Source organism: Falco rusticolus, chromosome 1, assembly GCF_015220075.1.
Source record: "Falco rusticolus isolate bFalRus1 chromosome 1, bFalRus1.pri, whole genome shotgun sequence".
Classification (NCBI taxonomy): domain Eukaryota; kingdom Metazoa; phylum Chordata; class Aves; order Falconiformes; family Falconidae; genus Falco; species Falco rusticolus.
Window position 1 is genome coordinate 26,209,138 of NC_051187.1, and position 12,024 is coordinate 26,221,161.

Below are 12,024 nucleotides of genomic sequence, written 5' to 3' on the forward strand. Positions count from 1 at the left end.
CAGCACCACGCCACTGGGAGAGATGGAAACAGAGCTCCCAGTTTAACTGCTCTTTCCTGCTGGCTTTTCCTGGTAAATCAAGGACATGTTTTTTCCAACCAGAGGCCCCCAGCAACCCCCCCAGAGTGGGGAGACATGGTGGGAGGGTGATGGGGGGCTGGCAGGCCCTGGCTCCAGGCGGTGGCCTCCAAGACCCTCCATCCCAAAGTCCCCTGCTCAGTTTGAAGCACACATGATGTCCATGTGGATGGCAGAAAGGTTTCTGAAGAAAAGACAGATCTTGTGTTTCCATCCCTGCAGGTGCTGTGGGCACCCCACTTCCCCACTGCATCCTCTGGGAGGGCAGGGCAGGGCAGGGATCCCATCCCAGCAGCCACCCGGAGCAGGCACCGGCACTTGGGAGATGCCGGAGATGCTGCCCCACCGGCCAGCAGCTCTGGCAGCGCCCGCATGGCAAAGCAGAGGAGCGCAGGGCAGTGGCGAGGGACCAAGGCTGCAAGTGTCACCTCCAAGGGACAAGCTGGGTCAGGGAGGGCGACAGTAGAATACACTCCTGTCCACCGGTTCTGGCTGCAACGCTGGGTGAAGGAGGAGGGAAATTTGGGGCTGCCTTGAAAGAAAGATCAGACCTCTTTGCCATGGAGGGGCACCTTCCAAGACACAGGTGCTGCTTCCCAACACCATCCAGCACCTACAGCTGATGCTAATTCAATTTTAATTTAATTACGAGCTTCTACACTACAAGGGCTGTTTCTGCCCTGTCAGGCCACAAGTGTCCTTAGCAGCGCTGCTGGCCCAGCTCCAGCTTCTTGCTGATGGAGGGATGTCGGCCCCCGGTCCTCATACCCATGCGGGTGCCCAAAGGGCTCCTCTCCCACTGCTGTCCCCCGCCCCCAGCACTGGGAGCAGGGCAGGGGGCCACAGTGGGTCTGGGGCAGCCGGGCCCCTCCTCCAGCCCCACACCCTTCCCCGCCACCGGGAAAGGAAACCCCAGCGCTTCCTCTTGTGCAACGGGGCAGGGAAGCGAGAGCAGAGGCGGCGGGGCCCCATTTGCACGAGAGCTGCAAGGGGGTGGCACTGCCACGCTGCCCCCCGGCAGGGCCACGGGGCTGAGGTGTGGGGCAGACCTCAGTGGGGCAGCGCCCGGGGCAGGGCTGGGCTGAGGGGGCTCTGCCGAGGCTGGGCGAGCAATGCCGTTACTGCTGCAAGCACCATTCGCATTTCCAGCATCTCTTGAGCACGCTAAGGAAAACCCACCACCACGAGCACAGAAGGGCTCAAGGCCATTTTGGGGTGCAGCAGAGTCAGGTAATACAGACCAGGGACTATCCTGCCCCAGAGCAGTGGGACCTGCTGAGCACCTTTTCCTCTCTTCGCAGCACCCAGGGGTGCCCCAGAAACCCACGCAAGGTCTTTTGTCCACAGCTAGATACACCTCGGACAGGGGAATTTAGCACCATTCCTATGGGTCTTGAGGAATCCCACTGACAATGAGCATTGCCAGCCCTCGGGGTGAGCTGGACCACATCCCTTGGGACACCCCCCACCCCCACCCACCCCCCACCCCCCGTGACCCCTGACTCAGCCCAGCTCCTCTCACAGGAGATGCCACACCACAGCAGAGCCACTGACAGCTCTGCACTGGGGTGACCACCCCGGCTCCAGGCAGGGACAGAAGAGCCCCAAGCTTTGTAGAGTGACCCAGGACAGAGTGACAGAGGCTTTCTGAGCACTGAGATCACTTTGCTCTTTCACATGCACATATACATCCCCTCATCCCCCTGCCAGAACTCCCCAAATTCCGCTTTCACCCCCCCGAACTGCAAATCTCCCGTTCAAGGCGAAGAGCTGAGCTCTGCTCAGGAGCTGCACGGCGCCTTCCCGCTTCTCCTTTCATTTCCAAAAGGAAATGAGTGTTGATTAAAGAATCCAGAGCTATTGCAAATTATTTGGAGAAACTGAGTAAGTCGCAGTGCAAATCCTCTTAGTAATGCTCCCTCATTTCTCCTTAATTCCTTTCTATAAATGGAGAGCTGGGACAGAGCATACCTCCAGAAAACTCGCAACCAAGCCCTGCAGACACAGGGGCTCCAGGGGAAGCGAGTGAACAGGGAGACCTGACTACAAGCCTGCAAAAAAAAAAAAAAAATATCCATGAACTTAATTAAAATGCAAATCCCAGCGTAGCAAAGTTTTGCTCCAGCCCTGGAGCATGTGCAGGACACAGGGGCGTGGACGAGCTTTTTGGAGGGCGCATGTCTCTTTAAACATCACTCACCAACAGCAGCTAAAAACAAATCACAGCCTAGCCGGGGCTCAGGAAAGGTTCTTCTTCTCCGGCAAAGTCTCGAAGCAAAGCCAGCTGGACACTGGGACTGGCAAGAGCTCCTGGGTTGAGCCAGGGCAGCCGTGGTCCCCGCTCTGCTGGGCTGCCGTGGCCCATGGCTGCAGAGCCAGGAGCAGGGAACAAGGCTGGCAGGAGCAGGGCACAAGGCTGGCTTCGCGCCCGCCGCAGCCGGAGGAAGGAAGGCAGAAGGGCAGTGCTGGCAGGGCTGGCCGCCGCGCGGGCCAGGTGCTGGGCGTCTCGTGCACGCACAGATCTGTTTCTATGTGCAGGATAAGAGGATGCTCAGCACAAACCAGTCTTCCTGCTCAGTCCAAAATAAATGCTGCCTTTGAGTAGGGAGTGAGACATTAAAAATACCTCCCCACCATTTAATCCGGGCTATTTGGCTGCCTCTGCTGCTGGATCCATGAGTTTTGAAAGAAATCACTCGTCTCCCAGCTGGCTGCACACTGGAGCCGCTCCAGGGATGAAGTGCCTTGACCAGGGCTGTGTGAGCATCTCCCTGAAGGTGCTGTCGCTCTTCTCACCTCCTGCTCCCAGCAGATGACAAATAATCCCCAAAATAACCCAAGTCTCAGATTTCCCTTTACTTGGGCCATAAAAACAACTACATTTTCCCCAAAGCAATGTTGGCCTCCAGCATCAAAAACCCTAAAACCTCGCTGCATCCACTGAGGTTTGCTCCCAGTGACAGTGGCTCTCATGTCGATGCCACCAGTTAGGATGCCAGGAGGAGGAGGACCAAGGTGCAGCAGAGACAGCCCTGAATCCCAAGGGACACCAGCATGGGGGCCCTCAGGGAGGTGTCTGGGGACACCTTGCTCCACACCCCTGCCCTGCTGCCCCGCTGCCATGCCACGGCACATGGGACACCCCAAACCAGTCACTGATAAGACAGCCACGGGCTCCAGGAGCCACACTGAAAGCCAACGGCGTTGCCATGAGGCTCTTCTTGGCAGAGACCTGCCCTGGCATCACCACCTCCAGGTCCACTCTCCTGAGGCTGGGAGGATGATGACTTCAGGTCAATGTTACACTTTGTCTACCCACTATCAGCACTCTCTGGCACACGGTGAAGCCTGCTGAGAGTGTTACAGAGGAGCTTTCCAGCACAGGCAGTGCTTCTGGGGCAGAAACCACCTGGGCCAGGCCAGGGAAGGGCGATGTGATGATGTTCAGAGGTCTCCACACCACAAGGAGACACAAGAGGATGGTAGCTGCTCTCTGACTCCCACCAAGGCCTTTGCCTTGTGAGTTGCAGTACCATTACCATGGTAGAAAAACGAAAATAAGTTGGAGGATACGCATTTTGAGTGTCTCTGAACAGACCACCCCGCTAGCTTGCAGCTCCTCCTGAGGGCAGCAGGGTGGGCTGGGATCCACAGGATGATGTGCCCACAAGCTTCACGTGCAAGGACTTAACCCACCGCTCCTCCTGGCCTCTCCAGAGCCTCCAGCGAAAATAAGGAGCTCAAACAATAAGCTCATCACAAGAGCTAGAGCAGGAATCTGACCACTCCTCTACCTTGGAGGCAAGCAAAGGCAAAGAACAAAGACAACCACACAACTGACTTACAGTGGGTCCCAAGGACTCAAGTGAACCATCCAGTGCCAGGATGGGAGAACCGGGCTGGTCACCAGTGCCTGGAAGGGTTTGGTTCCAACGATGCCAGAGATGAGAGCTTGCTATGCTGAACACATCACTGCCCACTGTTGGGGGACCGGCACCCAAAGAGCTGAGCCACTGGACTTCTCCAGTGCCATAAGCAATTTATGCAGATTAATTACTGGACATGTCTTTTTTAAAACCAGTTTAAGCAACATGGACTTTTCCGATATGCAGATAAACCTTTGGAGGGTCAGGAGGGAAAAGGACTGCAAGAAAAGTGGTTTTGGTGAGAACAGCTGGTAAAAAGTGAGGCTACTGAAAAACCCAAACCTCACCAATGACCATCGGGGAAGCTGACGCTGTAAAATGCAGACCCCTTTGAAGCCTCCAGCTAAAATAACAGCCAAAAGAGAAGACAACTGAAGCTGCAGAAGAGCTTGGGGAGTGCTTTGGTCACAGCCAGCACCAGGAAGGGCCAGCATGGGCCTTAGCTCCTGCTGCCAGGCACTTCAGACCCACTGCAACCAGAGACCCCACAGCACAACCAGAGACCCCATCATGGGCAGCTGGGTCCAAGGAGAGGCAGAAAAAGAGGAGGCCACCCAGGACCCCTACACTCCTCCGCATGAAAAACACTCGTTACTCTTCTTGCTTTAATTATTGATATGGGCACTCCATCACTCCTGCCCCGCTGCCCAGCTGGCTCGGCCACAGCCAGAGCCTTTCCCGCAAGCTGCCCTGTTAGCCAGGATTTTAATTTTAAGTGGGGATTTTATGCGAAGATAATCTCTTCCAGCAGTGGCGATTTCTATCTGGAGCGGGAGGATGGCTGTGTTTCCCAGGGTCGGTGGTTCAGGAAGGTTCTAACCGCCTTCAAATATTCCTAAAATGTTCCTGATGGTCCTGACCAGAGACTTCTGCTTCCCAGCAAATACAAGTATTTGGGCATTTTTCGAAACAGAAGGAAATACAGGAGCGAGGCCAGAGGACGCAGATGTCAGAGGCGCACCTCCGGGTGTGTGTTCGGGGGAACAGCATCCCGCGACCGACCTACCGGGGAAGTTTATCCCGCAGGAGCACCCGGGCGCATCTCACCCTCAGGATGCTCCGGAATCAAGCGGTGCCGCGATGCCGCGGAGCCCGGCAGTGCCCAGGCGGCTTCGGTAGGAACCCGGTAGGAACCCGGTAGGCACCGTTTCGTGCGACGCCGCCCGCGAGCGGCAGCGTCCCTCGCCCGTTATCCCGCCGGGACGCCCGGGCCCCGCAGCGGAGCCGGCGGCAGCCAGGCCAGGCGGGCTGCCCGCCGCACCGGGGAGCTCCCCCAGCACCGACCAGCTCGCCCCCCGCCCCGGATGGGCCGTGACCGCCGCGCGGGGCCGGGGCACGCGGGGACACGGGGGCGCGCGGCACCGCCCAGCCCCGCGGGGCGCAGCGAGTCCAACGGGCGGGTGGGCGCCGCCCCCGGCCCGGGCTGCGGCAGCGCGCGGGGGCACCGGCCGCGCGCGGGGGAGACCCCCCGGTAAGCGCGAGAGGGGCCGCACGGCTCCGGCTGCCCCCGCTGCCCCCCGGCTCCGCGCCCGCGCTGCCGAACTCCCCGGGAAGGGGCCCCGCCGGGCGCAGCCCCCCGCCACCCCGCGGGGGTCCCCGAGGGCCGCGCACTTACCACCTTGCCCAGCTCCATGGCGGCGGGCCCGGGCGCGATGCGGGCTCAGCGCGGCGCGGCGCCCATGGCGGCGGCACCGGGGCGGCGGCGCTGGAAGGTTCTGCCGGGCGGCGGCGGCGCGGAGGGAGGGAGGGGAGGGGGCGCGCTCCCGCGCACGGGCGCGCTCCCGCCGGGGGCGGCACAGCCGCGCTGGGCAGGGGGAGGGGGCGGCCTCCGCGCTCGGCCGGAACAACAAAGGAGCCGCGCGGAGGGGGAGGGGGTCGAGGAGGGGGGGCCGGGCCGGGCCACCGGGCACCCGGCACTCGCCACCGGGAGCGCCCCGCCGCGGCACGCGCCCGCAGCCCGTGCGTGGTGCAGGGGCAGCGGCACAGCGCAGGGGGTGCCCGGGGGCGGGGGGGGCGCTACGCACCCCCATGCTGCAGCCTGCCCGACCCCTGCTCCTGCCTGCCCCATCCCCTGACCCCCTGCCCTGTCTGCCCCACATCTGTGTCCAAGGGGGACGCTGCCCCCGAGGGTCTGCCCGGTGCCCTGCCCAGGGTTTCCCTTGCACAGGAGCCCACTGAGCTGTCGCAGTCTCCGCTCCCAACAACAAAACCAATTGACCCGGGGCGGCACGGCCAGCCCGCCGTGCCCCCTCCCCAGGCAGCGCTGCCCCCCTGCCACCGTGCAGCCCAACGCCCAGCAGCAGCATCTGGTTTCTTCCCGGCTCCCACCGGTGCTCAAGAAGCAGTTTAGCATCCTCCGACTGGAGGCACGAAAGAACCCCAAACCGTTCTTCTGTCGTCCCTAAAAGCCACCCCAACGCGGGGAGGAGGTGAAGCATTGCAGCTGCCCCTCGGCCCAAGGTGGAGGAGAAGAAATAAATGCTCCTGTGGCGCTGGCCCTGGCCGAACGCTAATCCTCCGGGATTACTGCAGTCTGGCCACGGCTCAGCCACTTACTCTGGGGTGGTGCCTTGGCCGATTTTAATAAAATAATGGGATCCCACACTCCTGCAGGGACCCGCAGAGTGCCACCAACCTGGTGCCCTGCCAGCACCCAGCTCTGCACCCACCCTCCCCCCCAATTAATCCTAGCCGGGGGGGGGGGGGGGGGGGGAGCAGGGGGCAGCTTTTAGGGCCAAGACCCAGGTCGTGGTTTCCTCAAGTGGCTGTTAAAGCCTCTGCTGTGATTCCTGGGATGGGCAGGTGGATGCACTGCTCGGCAGCACTACAGGTACATGGCTTGTCTTTTGTTTGCTGGACAGATGCATTTGCTAGATCAGCTGGTTTTGAGCAGCAGCCAAAATTCCTCCAGGAGCAGAGTCTGGTCCCTGCTCTGAGCCTGGGAGCGAGCATGAGGCAGTGCTCCTGGGCTGGGTACCTGCCACTGTTGTGGCTGCCTGCCCCATCACGGATCCTGCCCCTGTCACGGACACCTGCCCCATCACAGGCCTGCCTCTATCACGGGTATCTGCTGCCTGCCCCATCACACTAGGTATGACAGTGCTTGACAGCCTCTATCACGATAGGTGTGACAGCATGTGTGCATGGCAGGAACGGTTTCTGCTGTGCTGGCCACAGGAGGCACAGCACCAACCCCAGCATCCCTGCGACAGGGTGCCCAGGCCCTGAAAGCAGAGGGGACAAACTCAGAACTGAGCGCCGTGGCTGGGAAGTAGCATTGGCATTTGTGCCCTCCCCACAGTGAAGCCCCGCAGCAAGCGATTCCCAGCTGTGGTCTGGCATGGGAAATGGGAGCCTGGGTCCTTGTTGTGCAGCCCATCCCCCTAGCTTGGTGTTGCCCCTGGTTTAATGGGATCCTGGAATTAATTAATTCACCCTTGGCTGGGTTTAGCATTGCTCTGAACCCAACGCCATGACAGCTGCTGCCTTGCTGTCCCAGAATGTCCTGCAAATGCGGTCCACACTTCCCAGAGCACCTCAGCACCTAGAAGTCACAACCTCCAGAGGCCACAGCCCTGCAATTAGCACTTGGTCATCAGGTTTTAATGCTTCATTTGAATGAAGAGACCTTAAGGTAGGTATGCAAAGAGCACACGCTGCAAAGCATAGCCAAAACCAAAAAGCATCCTCTGGAGCAAAACCCAATCCCCACCATCACCTGCATAGGATGGATGTGACCTTTCCTACGATGCCACCTGCATGAGAAATAGAGAGCTTGTAAAATAACATGCAGGATCCATTCTTTAGCCATATTTACCGGTGATACCCTGTAATACCACAGAAACCCGTGTGCAGCCATGCCAAGCTGCCCACCTCCCGTATACAGGCTTTGTGCTCCCAACATCCCTCCTTAATCCCACAAATTAAGTCAGCTCATCATCATTAATCCTATTTTTCAAAATCAAGCTGTCACAAAAGCTCACCCCTGAACCCAATGTCTCAGCTGGTGCTAAAGCCAGTTCAGAGAGACAGTGGTTATTGCCATTATCGACGGCTTCCTACGGATGCTGCAGAGCTGGGATGTGCAAGTGTCTAACTGCTGCGGCACAGCCATGGCAGCTGTGTGGTTCCTTGTGGCTGAGCTGCTCCAGCTGGCAAAGCCCAGATCTTGGAGGCCACCACAAAGCACTTGGGGAAAAGGCAAAGAGCTCCAGCCCCCCCTGGCTTCGCAGCAAGGCAGGGGTCTTCAGCTAGAGGGCAAAATTAAAGAGCCAATGCATCTCTACAAGAAAACCTGAGAATTAATTTAAAGGCAATTTCAGGAGGGTTCCTGGGACAGACGGAATCCCAGATTCCCTGGTGGCAAGCAAAGCTGCACTTCCTAAGCTGAAAGCAGTTAGTGGGGAGTGGGGATGCCAGTGCACATGGCCATGCTGGGGCTCAGGAGGGGCTGGCGTGACCTGTTGGGACAAATCCCACCCAGGGATGCATCAGGGTGAAAAGAATTTCCTTCTTGTTTTACCAAGCTCAAGGGGAGTTCCCTGCTTCACCACATCGCTGTGGAGAAGCACTGGTGCCGGTGCACGAGAGGTGGTCCTGCCCCACACGGCGCTCCCGGGTTATTCCCAGGGCCTCCCATAAAGATGCCGAGGCGCTGACCTGCTGCTCGTGGCAGCTGCGGGACCATCAGCTCTGCTTCCAGTTTCCTTCAGCTGCTATAGAGACAAATAGATATTCTACTTGACTCACTCGCACAAATCCACCAAAGGCTTTGTAAAGGGTCTTCCTCTACGCCTCCATGCGCTGTGGCGGGAACAGGGGATGTGCAGAACGTCCAGTGGGGTATGCAAACCCAGATGCTTCACCCCAGACCCCAGCAACCCTATCCTGGGCTGCATCCCATCCCAGCAACTCAGGAGGTGCCTGCTGAAGACCAGCCCCAGCAAGCCTCTCCAGAGCAGATGTACTCCAGTTGGGATGGAGGGAGCCACCCTGTGAATGAAGGCAGCTGGGGGGATGCTGGAAAACCACAGGACATCAAAGGCACTGCCTCTGCCAACCCCCCCAACCTGGGGAGGAAGGGATCTTTCCTGGCAGGGAACAGGGATGGCAAAGCAAGGGCTGCTTCCCTGGAGAACCAGGGGGGAGGCAGCCCCTTGCTTCACCCTGTCCTCTGAGTGCCTTCGTTATCCTCCCGGATGATCAGGAGAGGTGGACAGTCCCCACCTCTCCCCCTCAGCTGTATTTAATCTCACCCAGTGCTTCACTCCAAGACCCTTTACACCACCCTGGAAACAGCCTCCATCCTCCTGCAGCTCCATTATTCTCCCGTGAGCTGCCGGGATGGTGTGTGTGGTCTGGACCATGGTGGATGAAGATGGAAGAGATGTTCAGTATCTACCCGAGCCTGCCGGAGGCTCCGCAAGCAGCTTTTAAACTCTGTTTTGGCAACTGACTCCAGCTAAAATTAAGGGAATTAGGGCTAAAATGTCTCAGCAAATGTGGCCTTTTGTCATTACAGCCAGCTTGACAAGGTTTGTTAGGTAAAGATCTAGAAGGCATTTTCTTTTATTGTTTTACATCCCCTACTTCTGTTTGAGCAAATCTCTGCCTCAGCTGATGCTTGGGGCAGGATGCAGTGGAAAGCCCAGGCCACGCTGCTCTGTGAAGCATTTGCTGCTCTGTGAAGCATTTACGTCTCTCAGAAGGTCTCCTTGACTCTTTCCCCCTCCCCACTGTTCATTTTACCACATCTAAAAATACTCTGAAGCCTTTTAAACCCTCTTCCCCTGCAGCCGCCTCCCTCCTGGCTGACTAATAATATCTGTTGCTCCCTCTTGATCTCTCTGTATTTCCCCAAGTCTTCCCTGAGGGAACGAACCAAACGGGACTCATGGTCTCGAACCACCCCCTGGATTCAGTCTCTTAAATTTGTCTTCCTCAGGGAATGGCATTTTTTTCCAGCTGCTCCAGTACAGGAGCAGTTTAAACTCACCTGCCCCAGAGCCCCATGGCTTAACTGTGCAAGATGTTGCAGGAGCATCTCTCTGATATGGGATCTCCAGGATCCTGGGGTTTTCAGAGCTCTAGGCATAAAACAGAACAGCAGGATCATTGGGAAAACCACTGAGCACTTAGGCAACTATTTATTTTCTGTTTTGCAGGTTTCAGCTCTTTTTGGCATCTCTCCAGATCTGAAGCACTTGCTCAGGGGAAGCGCTCTCAAGGACTCATTAGGCTGGGTTTAGTTACTGGTCCGTGGAGCTGGGTGAGCATCGCTGGCTGTGCAAGTTTTGCTTTTTACAGGAAGAGAGCAAATGCTGGGCACGGGGTTGTATTTGTAATAGTGTGATTTAGAGGAAGAACCCACCTCACTATTGCTGTTTGTGGCAATGGCTTTTTTTTCACATTGAGTTGGGATGTTAAGAGTATCGTGACACACAACACACAGAACAGCTGTCCTGACTGATCCACTGCACTGCTCTGTGTCCTTCCAACACTGAGCCAAGACCTGCCCCAGGTCCCCTCCCCACAGCCAGACTCACACCACGGGTTACTTGGGATTGAGGGACGGAGCAGCCGCACTGGCAGAAGCTGAAGGTGGAATGAGTTTCTCTGGACTCAGACACCACAATTCAGCCAAACCCCTCTGGGCTGATCCCACACCACTGCAATTTTCAGAAGGGAACCAGCAAGGAACACCTTCAGAGAACACTTACACTAACACTGGTGATGTAAAAAAAAATCCTCCAAATTGTTCTAGCTGCTTTTCAGTACCAAATCTGCACTCGCATGGGAGGCAGATTTAAAGGGTGTTTGGGTGCTCTGATGCTTCTGGAAATCCCCCTGGCCAGCTAATGCCCAAATACCTTTGCAAATCTTGATTTAGGAAAAATATCTGCTTCAGAGCAGTGCTTAAAAAGCTCAAGGCCATTTTCAAATCCTTGTAATGCCGCAGTTTCCTGGGCATGTGAAAGCGAGAGGAAAAAGCAGATCAGTCTGAGGCGGGCACGGCTCCAAGGCTGGCGGCCGCACCGAAGGCGTGCGCTGGCACAGAGCAGGCAGAGCGGGCAGGAGCGGGCAGCCCGGGGCTGCCAGCGACAGGGTTATGTCAGCAGGTTCTGAGCTCCCCCAGCTCCTTGCCATGGGCTGGGCCAGCACGGGGGACTAGGGAGCAGGGCAGCCCTTCCACATCACCCCAGGCAGAAGGGAAGCGTGGGGCTCCCAGGGTGCAGGACGGCACAACCCCCATGGGACAGACGGGCGCGGGTGATGCTGGCACCGCTGCCAGCCCCAGGCTGGGGTGTGGGCAGGGAGCCCGGCTCCATTTTTCCTCCTGCCTTTACAGAAAGCTGCCTCGTTGTGTTGTCAATATACAGATTTTCTAAAAAAAATAATTAATAAATAAGCCAGAGTTCATGCTGCCGTTATTGATCGTTTGTTATTTTTAGCTCATTGTTCAATGTACAGCCATTGGTGTTACAGCGGCTGCATGAGCCTCGTGTGACATTGCTCAAGCAGCGCCCGTGGACAGGGCCCGTCCCAGGTTAGGAGCTCAGCAAGCAGCTCTCCAAAGCTGACGGGATTGAAAATGCAAGAGGGAATGAGAGAGGCAGGATAAGCAGCATCCTTGGCCTCCTGCTGATGTTTCAAGGACTCAGGCAGATTCTCCATCCAAAACTGGAGCAGAAGAAACTCCTTCCTTTCCTGCCATGGGGGGTAAGGAAGGCATAGAAGGGATGACACTGAGCTGACTGGTGCAGCTGAGATGCTGGAGGGAAGGGATGGCATCCAGAGGGTCCTGGATAGGCCAGACCAGTGGGTCTGTGCAAACCTCATGAAGTTCAGCTGGGCCAAGTGCAAGGTCCTACACCTGGGTCAGCGCAATCCCCCGTACCTGCACAGACTGGGGTGGGGGGAGGGAGGGAGGGAGGGATGTAGAAGACTGAAGCTGGGTTAATTAGCATTGATAATACACAACTGTGGGTTGGCTTCAGGGGTGGTGGGTTGGCTGTTGTAG

At 57.5% G+C, this 12,024-nt stretch overlaps 1 protein-coding gene across 4 annotated transcripts in view; it reads right to left on the reverse strand.

Annotated features, from left to right (window-relative positions):
- The window catches only part of HIP1 (huntingtin interacting protein 1), a 50,878-nt gene that overhangs the window by 21,725 nt on the left and 17,129 nt on the right, over nucleotides 1-12,024 (reverse strand). For 2 of the 4 annotated variants that reach the window (XM_037375176.1, XM_037375177.1), the window contains exon 1: nucleotides 5,620-5,734. The exons of the other annotated variants lie outside the window; for them this stretch is intronic. In XM_037375176.1, coding sequence (XP_037231073.1) covers nucleotides 5,620-5,637 — 18 coding nt within the window. In that variant the 5' untranslated portion in view covers nucleotides 5,638-5,734. Of the gene's footprint in view, nucleotides 1-5,619; nucleotides 5,735-12,024 lie in introns of those variants that run through there. 4 annotated transcript variants of the gene reach the window in all.